This window comes from Esox lucius, chromosome 13 (assembly GCF_011004845.1).
Source record: "Esox lucius isolate fEsoLuc1 chromosome 13, fEsoLuc1.pri, whole genome shotgun sequence".
In the NCBI taxonomy this organism is placed as follows: Eukaryota; Metazoa; Chordata; class Actinopteri; order Esociformes; family Esocidae; genus Esox; species Esox lucius.
In genome coordinates this window covers 15470366-15489527 of record NC_047581.1, presented here as the reverse complement: position 1 = coordinate 15489527, position 19162 = coordinate 15470366, and the positions used below count along the sequence as shown (strand labels likewise).

The 19162-nt window shown below is 42.6% G+C and overlaps 1 protein-coding gene across 4 annotated transcripts in view; it reads left to right on the top strand.

Moving 5' to 3' along the window:
- The window catches only part of glt1d1 (glycosyltransferase 1 domain containing 1), a 28943-nt gene extending 9934 nt beyond the window's left edge, over positions 1–19009 (top strand). For 2 of the 4 annotated variants that reach the window (XM_010895716.3, XM_010895715.3), the window contains exons 7-12: positions 12269–12367; positions 12544–12593; positions 14165–14208; positions 14655–14775; positions 15255–15353; positions 17910–19009. In XM_010895716.3, coding sequence (XP_010894018.1) covers positions 12269–12367; positions 12544–12593; positions 14165–14208; positions 14655–14775; positions 15255–15353; positions 17910–18056 — 560 coding nt within the window. In that variant the 3' untranslated portion in view covers positions 18057–19009. Of the gene's footprint in view, positions 1–12268; positions 12368–12543; positions 12594–14164; positions 14209–14654; positions 14792–15254; positions 15409–17909 lie in introns of all 4 variants that reach the window. The other 2 variants (XR_002197714.2, XM_020052923.2) reach the window with 2 other exon arrangements.
- The last annotated feature ends 153 nt before the right edge of the window (positions 19010–19162 follow it).

The window sequence follows — 19162 nt, the reverse complement described above, 5'->3', positions numbered from 1 at the left end:
ACTTTCATTTTGGGAAATTATTTGTAAGAAAAATGAAAACTGAAATATGTTTACACAAATGAAACCATTAAAGTTGTTACATTTTGTGGATAGAATACCACTGTTGAAGGATAATTGGTCATAATGAAAAGTCCCCCCAATTTCTTTTCAGAAGTTACAGATTAAGTATACATAGATTAGAAAAAGGGTGTACTGTTTGGATATCCCAGTGAGTGCAGTTGGATCAATAATCAGCAAGTTGAAGCTGCATCACACCATCTAGACACTGCCAAGGAAAGGCTGTTTCTTAAAACTCTGCGCTCAAACAAGCAGGAGACTTATGGGAGAAGCCATAGGCAGGTCAACTATCACTTTAAAGATACTACATAGTTCAGTGGCTGTGAGCGAGTTATGGTAAAGCGATCAATCATATCGCACCTCAGCATGAGACTAGACTGTGGTGGCAAGAAAGATGCCGTTACTCAAAAACTACAATCTGAAAGCATGAGTGACCCCGCTCTGATGTGGGAAAAGTGTTTTGTGGTCAGATGGGAATAAGATGAACAAAACTGAAAGCACTATATGTAGCGCTGATCCTACATTGTCCATTCTGTTGGGAGGCTTCTCATCAGGGACTGGTCGTATTATTTGAAAAAAGAATGTATGGAGCAAAATACAGGAGTTGATCCCACAACGCTTGCATTGTAAGCACAATTATCAAGCACCAGATGAGCTACACTGGACTTCCTATAGGTCCTTGCAGGCTATAACAGAAAAACAAATGTGAAAGTGTTGTCATTTGTTTTGTCAAAATTTATTGATTTATCTACCAATAAACCAACAATGCAATACTCTCCAGACAGACTAGCCAGGTTCATTCCTACCTTAGTTGCTAAAAAAAAATGCAGCACTATTAACTAGAGTTAAAAAAATATGTTCAACTTAGTGGTGATTGTGTTACAAGCTCAAATCAGTCCGAATCGCGTTGCTGTGGCTATGTGCATAATTTCAGGTTAAACTCAGTCATTTCTGACAGCTCTCTTTGTAGTGAATTGCAAAGAGAATGCTCAACCCAGCATGGCTCATCCCACCAAATTGGATGTAGGAGATTGATGCTACGGTACAGGCTATCTTTGACTGAGCTACAGGCTTTTATGGCCAAGCCTGGTCCAAGTGTGCAAAGCACAAAAATATCCCAAACTTTACTAATCTGACTTGGTTAGTAGGGTTGCAAGAAGGAAGCAATTTCTTACCAAAGCCTATCTTGAATCCCATTTGTTGTATGTCAAAAATGAACACACAGGAGTTTCTTTAGCTATAGCACAAGAATCTCCTGAGTGCATGCAGCCATAGCTACAATGTTAGGGCCTCCTACTTCAATGTTAGGGCCTCCTACTTCCTTTGCTTCTCTATTCCTGCTTTTGGACCATGATATGATGATGTCCTACAGTGTATTTCTCCGTCAAGAATTGTTCATATTCATTCATACCTTAATTTCTACAACACAGCAAAACATGCTGGCAGAATCAATAACTCCACTCTCAGAAAGATCAGTCCTAGTCTATTCTGTCAAAACCATGCACATCCATGTCCATGCGCACTCAGGCACTGTGGAGGACACATTCTCAATACTTACCTTCTGCGTATCTTCTGTTCAAAGTAGATCAGGACGCTCATTCTGCCAAACAGGGCTTGTTTTGCCATTCCCTACAACTGCAATGGCACACCATGTGAATGGCAGACACCTAAAACACCCCTCTTGCATATAGGTTATGCTCCAAACATGTGTGTGGATGGCTTTGAGTGTAAAAATGGGAATCTGAGGGAGTCTTGGCTCTGGGGGCACTCACCCAAGATACCTCTACAGTGAAACATGACAGAGGCCCCAGCATCCCAGCTGCCTGATTGTAGATGCGTCTCTCACTGTGTTACTCTTTGGTTGTTGCAAGGCCTCCAGGGGCGTAGTGTTGCAGCGAGTGCAATGTTCGGCAGGTCTGAATGCTGCAGCTCCCCCTAAGAAGCCTGGTGTGTTGCCCCCTGCTGTGTTCAGTGTTGGCTGGCGTTCAGTGGCTACACAGGGGCAGGGTCGGGGGAACAGGCTGGTGACTGACAGGGGGAGAGAGAGGGGTAGAGGGCCAGGTGCAGGCAGGGGTTTTCCCTGAAGTGGAGAAGGTTTTACACTGTAGGGACGGGGGGGGGCTGACACCAACCTCCTTGAGAGGCAGTACAAATTAATCCGTAACGTCTGAAAGTGCATGTGGGGTATGGGTATGTTTAGCTGCAAGAGACTTGTTTATCTTCCACAAATATACATAATGTAGTGTTTTTTCCCTCTATTGCTGCCACATCTGGAGATTAAAAGGTGTGTTGGATATTGTAGATTTCCCTTCAGATTTTACAAATATTCTTATTGGAAATGTCAGTCCCCAGTCTAACTCCCTATAGTTTATCCAGAATTCAGTTTAAATGATGTTTGAAAGCTGCTGTGTTTCAAAATCTCTTATTTAGCCTCTGCCTTCAGTGTCTCACGTTGTGACAGTCTCCAGACATACTGACAGGCGCCACGATGACACAAACACACACACACAGAACAATGACATTGAGCTATGCAAAGTGCCCCTCAAGATCAAAGGCAGAACAACAACAATGTGTTTCTGCAGTACAAGGGACAGGCAAGAAACAAATGCTGCTACAGTAGCTGAACAGAGTTTGGGCCATTCTGTTTCTCCCCTTAAGTAAGATGAATATTTTCCAAATGTCCGGAGGATTTTATTTTTGTTGGATTACTTCGCCCCCTTCGAAAGGCCTGTTAATACTTCTCCCAGCTCTCCTTCATTCATTGTCTTGTTGTAGATCTGAAAATATTGTACAGTACCTGATATTTTTTGTCCTACTGTGAATTGGTGGGATTTCATTCACTTTAAATCAGATGTAAGTGTATTTTTTTCTCTATTGCATCAAAAGCCCTTAGTGTTTGTAAGAAAGTAACAAAAACTGGCTGAGGTTTGTGATACACCTCCTTGTGCTACTGGGTTTTGGTGGATGTAAAGAGAGGGGACACAAAGAAATCAGTCATATCCCCCTCTGCTGAGTCCTCTGTTACAACGATACTGTATTGTATGTATTGGGAGGTTGGAAGTCTTTGCTGATCTTTTGGAAGTTATAAATACCCCAGGGATACACAGATTTCCACTTTTTTTTTATTCATACAGTGCTTTCAGAAAGAATTCAGACCCCTTTTCTTCATTCTCTTTTGTGTGATACACTTCATTTATAATTGATTGGAGAGAAAAAAATGTCATCAATCTACTCACAGTAACTCTATAATTACAAAGTGAAAACTTTTATAATGACAAAAGTGGTTAGACTTTTTATTCCGTACTTTGTAGAAGCGCCTTAGGCAGCGATCACAGCTGTGAGTCTTATTTGGTATTCCTCTACCAGCTTTTCACACCTGGATTTGGGCGGTTTTCCCATTTCTTCTTTGTAGATCCTCTCAAGCTCTGACAGATTGAATGGGGACTGACTGTGAATTGTGATCGTTAGGTCTGTCTAGTAGACCTAACGATGTAGGCTCAGAATAAGAAAGGGTGTTGGTCAGGCAACAGGCTGTTTGCGCTAGCTTTGTGGAGTCTGTCACTAGCATTGTCAGTGGAGTACACCTAGTTTTCTTCATTGAGTCTGCGATTGTGCCTTAATTTAGGTTGAGTAAAATAAAACAAGGTGGTGCACACCATATTAAAATATAGCCCTCCAATTTGGTCATGAACAAAAAAGAGTAATAATACCCTGCACCTCAAAATGGTTTTACTTTTACTTTACTAAATCCATTTAATATCTAACTTCCAGTTCTTTAGTTTTTTGCCTTCCTTAAGATAAATAGGATTTACGAAATAGTCCGGGTTTACACCCCATCATGGTACTGAGACTGCACCTGTAAAAGTTTATTACCTTTTAATGGGATCAATCCAAGGTTCTGTCTTTTCTTGTGCTTCTGGACCTTAGTGCTGCCTTCAACAATACTGTTCACTTCTTTTGGAGAGATTGGAAACTCAAATAGGTCTACACTAACATGTTCTTGCATGGTTTAGATCAGGGGTGTCCAAACAGTTCCACGGAGGGCCAAGTGTCTGCAGGTTTTCACTCTCACCTTGTACTTGACTAATGAGGTTACTAATTGGTTAGTTTCTACCCTCAACTGGTTGTTTAGGTGAGAACTGGGAACCAATTTATAGGAAAAACCAAAGACCTGCAGACACTCTGCCCTCCGTGGAACTGTTTTGGACACCTGGTTTAGATCTTATCTATCAGAATTACATCAATTGTATGTGTGGATTGTCTGTCTTCTGGCAAATCTAGCACACCATGGTGTTTTTCAAGACTTGATTTTGGGGCCACTTTTGTTTTCATTGTAATAAAACAAGGCATCCCCCAAATTGCCAACCCTGGAAGCCTGTTTGCCAGGTGTGAGGAAGTGGATGACCGATAGAAACAGAAATGCTAATTTTAGATCCTTAGAAACCAAGTGATTTGCTGTCTGAGCTCACTATGAACCTCAACTGTTGTACCTCCCCCAAAACAGCCAGGGCCCTCAGTGTTACTCTGGACAGTCATCTGTTTTGATGAATGTATAAAATATTAACAGTGTGACTTTTTTCCATCTCCTGAACATTTTAAGGAAAAAAAAAAAGATTCCTCGCTTTTGTTTACAATTTTACTATTGCAATGCTCTTCTCTCTGGCTACCCTGATAAACAATTGTCTGCTAGAATCTTAACAAAAACAAAATAAATTGACAATATTACTCCAGTAAGAGATTACCTACACAGGCTGCTTATTAAGTCTTTGAGTGATTTGAAGGTTTTACTAGTATTCTGCAGAGCATTACATGGACAAATTTCTCTCCCCCAATTGGTCCTGCCGTATATACCTATACATGCATCAGTTAAATTGGGCAGGGGCCAGCAGGAGCTGAGTTCCTCCACATAGGGTCAAAACGAGACCTGGGGGAAGCTAAGCTCCCATACTTCCACTGGCCAGCAGATTCACACTTTAGACACAACTGGAAAGTATAATGTAGGGCTCTCTACTTCCTAAAATAACAATTTAACCCCTGCCTACACATACACTACTAGTCTTCTGCCCTCGCGTCAAGACTACCTGACGACTCTTAGCTGTCCCTTTCCTGGTTGAGTGTCATATCTAGTTTCTGGCTGATTCCTGCTGTCACAGCCAGCGTAGGAATTTCACGATGAACATGGCCGTCATTGCCCTTCGCTATATATATATATATATACACTGCCGATTTTGCAGGTTTTCCTACTTACAAAGCATGTAGAGGTCTGTAATTTTTATCATAGGTACACTTCAACTGTGAGAGTTGGAATCTAAAACAAAAATTCAGTAAATCACATTGTATGATTTTTAAATAATTAATTTGCATTTTTTTGCATGACATAAGTATTTGATCACCTACCAACCAGTAAGAATTCCGTCTCTCACAGACCTGTTAGTTTTTCTTTAAGAAGCTCTCCTGTTCTCCACTCATTACCTGTATTAACAGCATCTTTTTGAACTTGTTACCTGTATAAAAGACACCTGTTTACACAATCAAACAGACTCCAACCACTCCACAATGGCTAAGACCAGAGAGCAATTGTAGACTTGCACAAGGCTGGGATGGGCTACAGGACAATAGGCAAGAAGCTTGGTGAGAAGGCAACAACTGTTGCCGCAATTATTAGAAAATGGAAGAAGTTCAAGATGACGGTCAATCTCCCTCGGTCTGGGGCTCCATGCAAGATCTCACCTCGTGGGGCATCAATGATTATGAGTAAGGTGAGGGATCAGCCCAGAACTACACGGCAGGACCTGGTCAATGATCTGAAGAGAGCTGGGACCACAGTCTCAAAGAAAACCATTAGTAACACACTACGAAGTCATGGATTAAAATCCTGCAGCACACTCAAGGTCCCCCTGCTCAAGCCAGCGCATGTCCAGGCCCGTCTGAAGTTTGCCAATGACCATCTGGATGATCTGGAGAAGGAATGGGAGAAGGTCATGTTGTCTGATGAGACAAAAATTTAGCTTTTTGGTCTAAATTTAGCTTTTTCCTCCAAACTCTCGTCCTGTTTGGAGGAAGAAGGATGAGTACAACCCCAAGAACACTATCCCAACCGTGAAGCATGGAGGTGGAAACATCATTCTTTGGGGATGCTTTTCTGCAAAGGGGACTGGACAACTGCACCGTATTGAGGAGAGGATGGATGGGGCCATGTATCGCGAGATCTTGGCCAACAACCTCCTTCCCTCAGTAAGAGCATTGAAGATGGGTCGTGGCTGGGTCTTCCAGCATGACAACGACCCTAAAAACAGCCAGTGCAACTAAGAAGTGGCTCCGTAAGAAGCATCTCAAGGTCCTGGAGTGGCCTATCCAGTCTCCAGACCTGAACCAAATAGAAAATTTTTGGAGGGAGCTGAAAGTCTGTATTGCCCAGCAACAGCCCCGAAACCTGAGGGATCTGGAGAAGGTCTGTATAGAGGAGTGGGCCAAAATCCCTGCTGCAGTGTGTGCAAACCTGGTCAAGAACTACAGGAAACGTTTGATCTCTGTAATTGCAAACAAAGGATTCTGTACCAAATATTAAGTTCTGCTTTTCTGATGTATCATATACTTATGTAATGCAATAAAATGCAAATTAATTACTTAAAAATCATACAATGTGATTTTCTGGATTTTTGTTTTAGATTCTGTCACTCACAGTTGTAGAGTACCTATGATAAAAACTACAGACTTCTACATGCTTTTTAAGTGGGAAAACCTGCAAAATCGGCAGTGTATCAAATACTTGTTCTACCCACTGTAATTGGGAAAAATAAGAGGCAAGGAATTTTGTTGTGCTCAGCTGACCAACAATGTAGCACAGCAGTATTCTTTTTGGGCAACATTTTTTGGAAATCTTTCAAATGAGTTGGACGACAAACCCTCTCCGTTGAGTAGCAGGCAGGGGAACCAAAATGGGCCTTGTTTTTGCAATGCTATTTCTTAGCTCTTGCTTTTCAATTAGCGATTTCAGATGCAAACTACTTGTCATGTCCACAGTGACTGATCAGCACTGACAGTTTCACTGTAGTTTATCACAATATAAAAGATCTTTTAAAAGATTTGCTTGTAGATTGTCTACATAAATCACGACAACTGCTTAGTAGCTGGATCTAATATTATGAAAACGCTGACATGGTCAGTCCAGTCTAAAGATACGAGACATTTAACATGGTTTTATCTTTTGCAGGTGACCTTGAGCCTTGCGCAGCACCAGTGCTGTAAATGTCTGACAGCACCCAAGGGGCTACCTCTCTGCTAGCACGTCCAATAGCTGCTGTTGTGGCGCAGTATCCTACGAGTGACAGACACCTGAACCAATTACACAACCACAGACATTTAACAATTCTTAAACCTCCATCGCAGAAAACAGGTCATTTATGTACAAAACATAAATATCAGAAATGTACAAAAATTATGTGAGCACAAGTAGACTGTATTTCTGTGCCTTCATAAGGCATCATACAAATAATAAATACATATCAATACATATTAGGTGAAATAATAGTAATTACATTAGCCAGAAAAAGTTCATGACTTCATATTGGTACTGAAACTACCCCCTAGCTGCCCTTTTACCCTCTCACCATGACTAGACTAAGCGAGGGTAGATTCATGCACCACGTGCACCCAGAGGTGGTTTTAGTGATTTTGGGGGCCCTAGGCAGAAACTGGTTGAGGCCCCAACATCATCTATGTTTTATCTTATTGTCTTTATCAAAGCAAAACTGGCATTTTGAAAATACCTTCTTTCTGTCTTGTTGAATGGAATTGCCACTTCCAAAGACACTTGCATTGCTGCTCCTTTCAGTAGAGAAAATAATTATCTGAACGATAGGCTACATACTGCTTGGTAAGCTATGTCTACAGTGAAGCACAAAACATTTTGTCTACATGCATTCGCAGAGAAAAATAGACCAAGACAGGAACTTCATAAAGACATGTTTATAACTGATAATTGAACGCAGACTATAATATAGTTAGTTGATTACTGATGTCATGACAGAAAATAGATGAAAACGACCATGGAGCCACCGCCTTTGCTTGAGTAAAAAAGACTTGTGAACGACTGACTTGCTCAGATCTTTCATTCAGTTGTTTCGTTCATTTGAACGTCTGCCAGCGGAGTTCCCCAACTGCTGGCTTCCAGCCCCGAAGCCTACTTGCCGTCCAACTGCTGTTAGTTTGACGTTCTCAAAGAAAAGTTGATCAAGCAAGTAGCATTGTAAATACATGTTTGTAACAGATAATTGGACACATGGCCTACAGCACAGGTATCAAACCGGTTCCTTGGAGGGCCAAGTGTCTGCAGGTTTTCACTCTCACCTTGTACCTGATTGATTAATTAGGTCACTAATTGGTTAGTTTCTACCCTCACCTGGTTATTTAGGTCTGAACTGGGAACCAATTTAAAGGAAAAAACAAAAACCTGCAGACACTCGGCCCTCCGTGGAACCGGTTTGACACCCCTGGCCTACAGTAATTAATGTAGTATTTGATTTTTGATTGTAATGATAAACATAGTTGTAATCAGAGTAAAACAAGTGTTTGGTTAAGTAAAAAAAACACACGTACACGACATTATGGTGATGGGTTGTCTATAAGCATGACTGACTCAAAAGAACGAAATGACTCGAAAGATTCATTTTTTTTTCTCAACGACTAGACAAAATCCGAGTCAGTAAAATTAGTTGTCCTTCCCTTCACTACCACTCACAATGATTGCAGTCATTTATTGGTCATAAGGATGTATTCAAATTTAGCCTCTTGATGATGCATTTACCTCATAAATCATGGCACACTGAGCTAGTTTCCGTGTCCAGGGATCGGGTTGTCTAGGCCCCCGCCTTCGACTGCCGCCCGATCCTCTATGCACCGGCCCCTTATGGTCCCTCCTGTGGGTGGTGAGCCCACTGACCTTAGTTGGAAAAGGGTGGCTTGCCCACTTCAGGTTGGTGGAGAGTGCTTGCCTCAAGTGGAGGAGTTTAAGTATCTAGGGGTCCTGTTCACGAGTGAGGGAAGGAAGGAACGGGAGATTGACAGACGGATCGGTGCAGCTTCTGCAGTAATGCGGTTGATGTATCGGTCTGTCGTGGTGAATAAAGAGCTGAGCCGCAAGGCGAAGCTCTCGATTTACCGGTCAATCTACGTTCCTACTCTCACCTATGGTCATGAGCTTTGGGTCATGACCGAAAGGACAAGATCCTGGATACAGGCGGCCGAAATGAGCTTTCTCCGCAGGGTGGCTGGGCGATCCCTTAGAGATAGGGTGAGAAGCTCGGTCACCCGGGAGGAGCTCAGAGTAGAGCCACTGCTCCTCCACCTTCGAGAGGGGTCAGCTGAGGTGGCTTGGGCATCTGTTTCGGATGCCTCCGGAACGCCTTCCTGTGAAGGTGTTCCGGTCCTGTCCCACCGGGAGGAGACCCCGGGGAAGACCTAGGACACGCTGGAGGGACTATGTCTCCCGGCTGGCCTGGGAACGCCTCGGTGTCCCCCCGGAAGAGCTGGAGGAAGTGTCTGGGGAGAGGGAAGTCTGGGCATCCCTGCTTAGACTGCTGCCCCCGTGACCCGGCCCCGGATAAGCGGAAGAAGATGGATGGATGGATCATGGCACACTGTTTTCACCTCAATGTACATAAGCCGCTTTTAATAATAAAAAGTATGGGTATTGGTATCGATATCAGCGTTTCTGGCCCTGTATTACTTGGTATCGGATCAAACCCAAATTTTGCGGTATCGCACACCCCTACTTTCAGGCTGCTTTGGTGAGAAACAATATGGGACAGACTATATTGAGAAAGAGAGGGGGGTTTGGTCTAAAACTTAATGTATTAGAAGGCATGATCATTTTGAGCGACACAGTCAGATTTTAAGACAAAAATAATAAAATAAAAAAATGTATTATTATATTTTAAAATGTAAAATTGTGTTAAAGTTTGAATCAAACTTTAATACAAGCCTTCTGGGGCCAAAGGCGTCTGCCTCCCTTGCCTAATGGTACCGACCTCCTCACCATGGCTTAGATGTTGCTTGTCCCCACCAGCAGGGATCGTGACACGCAGGCAAAATACCACAAACAAACGTGATCCGTGTCAGGGGTTTGTGGTGTATTTGAGAATATTATTAAGATCCCCATTAGCTGACGCCTAAAGCTGCAGCTAATCTCCCTGCCTTCCATGCTAGACAGGTCATTACATAATACATACTATTAATATACAAGTATGGTGTAAAGACATAACAATCTACATCTCACATCAAAGCATAACATGAAGAATTCATATAGTAGTACTCATTATATTCAAGCCTGGCGTTCGATACAACCTGATGAAACAACCTGTTTAATTTCAAGGGAACCCCCCCCCCCACCTCATATGATGAGCAAATGTCTCTTTAGTCTTATATCCATATATCCTAATCTCATATGTTCTGTTAACACGGCAAAGTACATTTCACGTGTGCTTACAGCAGTTTGTTTACTATAGTCTGTTTTTCAGTTAAATGAACTTGTTAAATAGCATGTATGTAACATTTACATGTTCATTTTGTGCTCTGGGTTGTTATTATAATTTGTTTAAACTCTCCTTACTCCACTCACTTAATTAGAGATGGTAAGGAGTTCATTACGATCATGGGTTCACATAATGTGTGTTGCCTTGGATTCGTTCTAGATTTTGGGCCTGTAAAAAGAACCCCTAGTTGCATGTTGTGTTAGGAACATCTATATTACATAGTTCTGTCAGCTGACTAAATTGACAGTTTGGAATACAAAATTCCTTCCTAAAACTAGAAGTGCTTTTAATCTCTTCTGTATAATTTACAGTGTGATGTGTGCATTCTGACATTGGCTCATTGATTAAAGGCAGGGCACACAGCCTTGTTTTGGACCACCTGTAGCTTTCCAAGGTCTGTTTTTGACTGGGCAGTAGTCAAGACAACGTGCCTGCAGGACTTCCTAAGTTGACTGTGGTGTTAAGAATGCTGAGCATCTATTTTCTACACCAGACCACTTCCCAACAAGCCAATATTCTTAGACCATAACATTTCACAATGAATCACATTTTTGAGAACCGATTCTCATTTTCAGTGACAGCTTATTCTCTTTGTTTACATTAACATTTTAGTCAGAGACACTTCCAGTTAGTGCATTCATCTAATGATAGCCAGGTATGACAACCAGAAAACCCAAACACTAAGGCAACTGTGGAATTATTTTAGATACTTTTTAAACTTATGGTTTTAAGAAGATTACTGGAAATGGCCAGAGACTCCGCTACAGGGGAAGCGCGTTCCACCATTAGGGTACTGGGATGGAGAAGAATGCCATGACACAGTTATTCGGTTATTTTCGGTAATTGCTATCTGTTTTATTCCGTGTGCCTGCAACAATAGATTAGTGGTATTGTCTATGATCTCTCCCCATGCCACCATGTCGTCCAGACCTCAAACACTGTGGTACCCACTACCGACATTACAGTCCTGAAACCTCCCCACCCAAGCACACATGATGAAGAACATGTTCTAATCAACTCATCATACTGACTGCAGCACTGTTTTCACATCTGCTAGAACCTTCTAAAACGATGATAGTAGGAGTTTCATACAGTTGACAGAATCACACCCCCAGTAGTATGCCAACAGGCTTTATTACAGCAGAGGTTTGCTGGGGAGATATGGTTTTGATTTGCATTGGCAGGCAGGGTGCAGTGGTAGCTGGCATGGAGGTCCAGGCTCACTGCAGGCCAGCCAATCCCCCACTAATCTGGGGGAGGGTTTGAGAATGGATGGTGGATGATCTGGTAAAAGCGCAGATTTAGTTTTTCAGTCTCTCAATTAAGGTCACTTCTATAAACGCACTAGTGTGTTTAGTCTGATTCTGAGTCGGTCAATTTCCATTTTTGAAATGCACCAAGTGACATTTCAGATAGCGAAACTGATGTTTGTTGTCGTTGTTTTTTTTCTCCGTCACTTTCAGCTTCCAGGACGACGGCATTTTACTTAATGAACCACCACTTCTGCATGAGTGTTTTTTTGCTGGGATCTGAGAGTTGTGTTTGACTAGAGCATTAGTCACCGCTGTTTCTTTTTTCCTCATGACATCGCCTGATGAATGTCTCTCATTAACTGCCGTCCAGGTTTCCTTGTACATTTTAATAGGTTGTGATGCGTTCTGCTGTCTGTCTGTTCTCAGGTCTGCCTGGGGAGGGCGTGGAGGACACGCATGTGTTCCTGCTGGTCTGTGGCCTGAGGAGAGTGAAGGATCCTCTCTATCTGCTGGAGGCGTTCTCAGGTACAGGATTACCCTCCAGACCCTCCTTTAACTCTCACTGGACACACTCTCTGCCAAAACGACATTATCTGATCTTCTATCTGAGCCGTCTTTACATTTGCATTCCCAAACCGAAACGCAGGGCGAGTAAATGTAATTCTGGTTGCCTGTCACTGTCCCTGGTTCATGTCTTTCAGAGTGGCACACTGAGAATCCCCTGGCAGTCCTTATCATCATCGGGCCTAAGGTAAGTGACCATGGTCACATCACAGACTGTACTCCCGAGAGGCCAAGGCGGCTTACTGTCTGCTTGTTCCTGTTAAGTGTAGAGCAGTGAGCGGACCGCCACGTGCCTCCGGAGGATAGGTCCAAGGTAGCTCTAATTGGGTGTAACAGAGATAACAGCATTAGCCGGCATTAAGATGGAATACCGGGTGGCGATGGGCCGCCTCTCAGTCTAGCTTATGTACCGGTGGGGAGTTGCCATCTCAGTCCTGGGCTGGCCCCACCTGCTTGACGGCCTGTCTCTTCGTCAGTGGAGTCGCTGGACCGGCACCAGGACATCTGCTTGGCTACGTCAATAGTCTGGGGGGGAGGGGGGTTCTACCCGGGTCCCAGAGGGCAGCATGGGATCCGGGTCACTGATGGAACTCCCTGGCTGTCACATGTTGTGTTAACAGAGGCCAGCGGTGTTAATGAGAGGTCGTGGCACAGTCATGCTCAGGCTCGCGCACGCCGTCCCGGGACTGGTGATAAAAACACAGCCACTGCAAAGAACGTACTTTTCATACTTGTCTGCTAGTTTGGGATGTCACGAAACGCGCTGTATCGTTCTGTTGATTTCTGCTTCTGCCTTTTATATTTTAATTGCAGTTATTCTGACCAGCTTCTGAAATATATACTCCATATCCACCTGTTCTGTGTTAAACGGGTAGCATACTACAGATGTATTATAAATTATTATATGAAAGATAATGTTGTTGTTTAAAGTTGATCAGGGAAGGGGACTAGAATGATGTATCTCTTATTATGTCTGTGCTGTTTGGTCAACTTATTATATAACCACTAATCCATTAATATATTGATCTCTGTATCATTATATAGAAGAGTAATCACTAATTGTATGCTTATATTGTCTCCTTGCCCATTTTATCTCTGTAAATCCTAGCGTTGTTTCTGGACGTTGTGTCTCAAGTAAGACTATTTCCATGTAATACACATGCGCATGAAATATCCCATTTAAATTCCAAAGAGTGATAAGCATGACAATAAAACAAAAAAGTCAAAAACAGCTTGCTTGCAGAATCTTTGACCTAAATTGCTCTGCTGCTGGGACTTTGCAGTGGACCAGCTAATGCACACAAATCCCACTGCGCAATTAATCAGATTGAGGTCAGGGTGGGGTGGTTGCCCAATCTCTGAAAATCCTGTATATTCAGAAAAGTATTTGGCTGTGTTAAAAAACAATGTAAGCTCTGCCATTGTTGTATATCGTATGGTTGTGATTAAGGCAACAATGTCTTTATCTCATGCAGGGCCGAGGTGTTGACTATTCAGCACCTAGTCGGATGCTTAATCTTTCATGTCTCTGTCGTCTACAGTATTACGTATAGATCTGAACCATTGTTTTCCCCCACATGAGGCAGATATTGCTTTTGTACAGTGCACTGCATACATTCTGAATATGTTCATGAAAAATGAACTAATGCTCAAGCTATTATATAGTTAAACACCATACCAGTATAACCTGCTTTGACTGGAACATTAATCATGTCTGAAGTTGTTTTTAAGCATTTTTATCTCTGATTTTTACTTTAGATTGATCCTTTGTTTACCGAGGAAGTCGAAGCAATAACTAAAAGGTAAAGCCTTTTTAAACTTTTATTTCATGATTATCACTTTAGTAGAACTTTTGGGCTAAGTTAACTAAAGATCTGCCAAACTGATCTGTAGCCGGCCGGTCCTGTGAGAAATCCTTGGCTTATCTCACGCTTTATTCCACTTGGCCCAAGAGAGCATGTAAACAAACTTATGTCTGCTGCAGTGTTAGCGGAATGCAAATGGAAAAAGCTAACTTGCCTTGTTTTAAGAACCCCAGCTCTCAGAGAGATATTAGCCAAAGGGCTTGACCGGAACAGGCCATGTGTCTTTATGGCTATGACCTCCCGGTAATCTTAGAGCATGTCATGTCACATACAGCACTATGTATCACTCCCTGCATCTGTCACCTCTCATTACCGTCGTTAATGGCGGACGATCTCTATAGTGGCCCCTTGTCACGCAGTGTGTTGTGGTGACGTTTCTCCAGGTCTGCAGGGGTCTACCTGGCCCAGGAAAGGAGCCAAGAGGAGCTCCACGCTGCGATGAGGAAGTCATTTGCTGTGGTTAACAGTTCAGTTTCCGAGGGGATGTCTGCTGCCATTTTAGAGGTGCTTACTCTCAGGGGTGAGGGGTGAAGGATCAATATTTGTGGCGTAGTCAGTATTCATTTTGTCGTTATTTTCCCTGCTACGCTCTGCCCGCCAAACATTACACCATGTGAATTTGGAATCCATCTCATATTGTTAAGCTGCTTCAAGACACCGTTATTGGCCTGGAGTGTCTTGTGAAATGTGCCAGAGTCCTTATAAGAATGAATAGCTTGCCATGCTATCTTTTGGTTCTTCTGAATGAGGACTGTGTGTAATCCTGTTAATCTGTTCATACACCGTCATTTAAATCAATCCCGGCTTAAACAGTGATTTGCATGTTTAACAACCTGCTGAGGTATTACCTCAATTAATGACATTTAAATCCCATAGGGGTACCTACATAATAAGTAAATTAAGGCAGAAAGTCACCCTTAGCTGTTTGTCACTCTGGGGGAGTGTGAAGGTTGCTGTAACAGTCTGTGTTTTGGGTTGTCCAGGCAATGGATCTGGAGGTACCCGTGGTGGCACGTGACATCCCAGGCAACACAGCGCTGGTGCAACATGAGGTCACTGGTCTGCTCTACTCGTCCCCTCAGGTACCCCTTCCCAAGGTTCCCAGTCAAAGCTGGACTCAACTTTAACATCCACTGTGTAAGAGGCTTATGCAGGATGAAAACATAGTGACTAGCACTAGCAACATGAACATAGTTTGCCTTATGTCTACTTGGGAATGACAAATACGTACAGTCACTGAGGTGTTTTAGAACCACTTCAGATTGTCTCTCTGACAGTTTCTGATGCTTTACCTACGAGACAAAGTCAGTCATGGCATTTTCTGTTTTGTTTGTAAGGCTTAACAATACAGCCATAATTTAAATAATAGTTTTGATGTGCGTAAGTAGGCATTGTTAAGAATACGGATTTCAATATCGAAGTCCTACTGAAGATTTTAGCAAGAATGAAGACCAGTGGAAAGAGTCAAGTTGCTACAGTAACAAGTTGTCTGTATAATGGTACATGACACCAACCAGAAATTTGGTGAACAGGTGAGGTTCCCTACAGGGTTTATTTTATCTATACTGAACAAAAATATAGACTCAACATGTAAAGTGTTGATCCCATGTTTCATTAGCTAATATAAAACATCCCAGACATTGTCCATAAACATTCAAATCTTCTCACAAATGCTGTGCACATGATCATTACACAGGTGCACTTTTTTCTGGGGACAGTAAAAGGCAACTTTAAAATGTGAAGTTTAGTCACATAACAATGCTAAATGCCAGAGATGTCTCACGTTTTGAGGGAGAACCCAACCACCAGAGCTGATGCTAGAGAATTGAATGTTTATTTGCATACCATAAGCCACCCCAAAATGTTGTAGAGCATTGAACAAGTGTCAGACCAGGGTCGCCACAGCACGCATCCAGGGTCTGCAAGGTCATCTAAGATTAGAAAAATGGTCAGCTGATAGAAATGAGGGTTTGCACAACCAAAGAATTTCTGGACAAATGATCAGAAATCATCTCAGGGAAGCTTATCTACTTACTCGTAGGCCTCACCAGCGTCTTGACCTACAGTTCAACATTGTAACCAACATTAGTGGGCAAATGCCAACCTTCAGCTGGTGAAGTGTGTTCTTTGTTCATGTTCCAACTGTAACAGGCAGTAACTTTGTCAAATATTTTAAATGGTTGCACAATGCGTTTAAATATTTTGGTTCAGTGTGGCTGCTTGTAGGTTTTATGCGAAAAGAGAAGTAGGCTTCAGTTGGTATGGGGTACTTCCTCAGCATGGCGTGGTGGCAGGCAGGAGAGACACATTAATTGTGATACTGCATTGATGCCAGAAGATAAGTGTTCTCCTCTCTGAGTAGGTTAAGTCACGTGTGTTCAGCTGAGCTGTGGAGAAATCCCTCTATCGGCAGCCTCTCATACAGATGGCTTCAGGGACAAAGGTTAGCTAAACCATGACCTCTAGACTAGCTGCTGCATGGGATGATCTACATCTTGCAAAAGCCTTTCCCAGGACTGACAATGTGCTGTTTACTTGTTAATGTACAACATAACAAACGCTCCTCTAGATCTGTCTGTGGATCAAGCACTTCAATGTCCGTAGCAGTGTAACCAGAATAAGGCCTTTTCACAATGACTGTAGGATAGTTTTATCGAGTCCAGTGATTATACCATACTGCTCAACTTGACCGATAATGGTGTCGCTGGGAATTCATGGCTCTCGTGTAGCTGCGTCTCAAATGAAAAGGCATTCCAAACGTGATCACATCACTTGAGTGAAGCGAAACGGCCTTCTGCTCTGGCAGTTGGCTGCAGCCCTGTTTACCCACAAGGCTCTAAGTTCCAGGAGGTGTCGGCTGCAGTGCCAGAACAGGAGTCTTCACTGAAAGGCTGTGTCTGTCTGTTATTACAGCCATGGTCTCAGCCTCCCAGGCCACTAAAGAAGCTGCCAGAATCCAAAAAGGACCGTATGGGCTTGAGACATTTCCACTGGCGCTCAGGGATAATGTCATTACTCATGTTGTAATTGCTTGATTTTTCTTGCCATTTCATTCTTGTCATCCAGCTGGTGTGGCGTGCCCATTAAATAGCAGCCGACCAGCAGTGTTTGTGTTCCATGAAGCAGCAGCCACCAGAATAGGCTGCAAAGTGCTGTTGCTATGGCCGTTCCGGAACTCATCACAGATGCCTCCCTAAATTAGCAAGGCTGAAAATATTACATTTACTGATGCGAATAGCTACACATGTCATTCACATCTGGTTGGATAGACCTCATCTGAAGAGGACATATCGCACACCCAACTATAGCTGACGTGTCACCAAACTCAACAGTAAATCAAGTCTGCACACTCAGGTTGAATGCACATTTAATTTCATTGGCTAAGCTTTCATTTGTCAGATGTGAAATGAATTAGGTTAATGTGAAAGGGACAGAGAGTCCAGCCCTTAATGAAGTGCAGATACCTTATCAGTGGAGAGTACCTTGATTGTCACGTTTATCCCGTTGTCCTGGTCTGCTAGATTATTATTATTTTAATTTTTTTACCCACCTTGTCTCCCACCTGATAATGTTATTGATTTGATGGGCTTTAGAGGCTTGTGTAATTGTTCTTACTGAATTTGTCTCTGTCCCTCCAGGAGTTTGTGAGTATGTCTAAGAGGCTGCTGTTAGACAAGGAGCTGCGAGATCGTGTGGTGAAGAACGGGAAACGTTACGTTAGGGAGCACCACAGCCTGGACCATGAGAGGAAGGCTTACCAGAAGCTGATGGACACACTGCACTGAGGTTTAGCCAATTAACCCACTCCTCTGTCTCAACCCTATTATCACTCAGGAATGACACCAACGTTGGCCTACACCTTCTCTTCACCTGGGGCTTTACACCTCGGCCTAAGCTCTGTTGCTGCTTTGTAACTACACCGAGTTACAGCTGGGTCACATTAAAAAGGCCACAAGGGATAAATAGATTTTATCATCAGGTATTACATAGGTCAATATTGAATTCCAGTGGTAAATGATGTCCCTTGACTTTGGCACATGTAAAATGTGTGAGAGCATATTCTGATCGATCCTACGATGGCAAATTAAAGGCCAGTTTTTATATCTTCTTAACCTTTTGTAATGGAGTGGGGAAATACGCTCAGGTATTGAAAGTGTGATTTTGTTCTGACTAGAGGTGGCGCGGTTGACGGGAAAAACCTGTCATGCAAGCTCATTGCGGCCATATTGTTTTTGCTAGACTGATGGAAAATATAGGTTAAAGAAATGGGCACATGGATGCCACATACAAATTTTTGGGGGATTGGACCAACGGTTCCTTTTATTGTTTTACATATTTTATGTATCTCGAGCTGAAGTTTTATGCAGACGAATAGCACTCGGCACAGTCAAACCTGATTAGCAGATCGAAATGAGAGGGAGCGGTCCAAGGCAGAGTAGCATGACAGGAATGGTCTCATAGTGATGCCCTTGTCACACTGTACAATGCACCTCTTATGGTGGGTCAAGTACATGCAAGCTAACTGTCGTCCATTACATGCTTTTTTATAAAAAGTATAGATGCCGTGATGCTACTCTCTAAATTGTATATCATATTTTCCAAATAGAATGTTAGTCATTAAAAGATTATGGAAGTTAATCTATGAAAAATGTGTATACTCTAATGGAAGTTAATCTATGAAAAATTTGTATGCTCTTTCTTATTGATGTACCACGTTCTATAAAAAAAGATGGTTAAATGGTGTTGCTTTTTTCGTAGGTGTCCATCCTTGAACATTTATTGTCATACATGTTTTGAATCAATATTTCTTTGAATGTCCTTCAGATTTAGGTTGCCAATGGTCCTACAATTTATATCTATGCCACCCCCCTACACACACACACTCACTCTG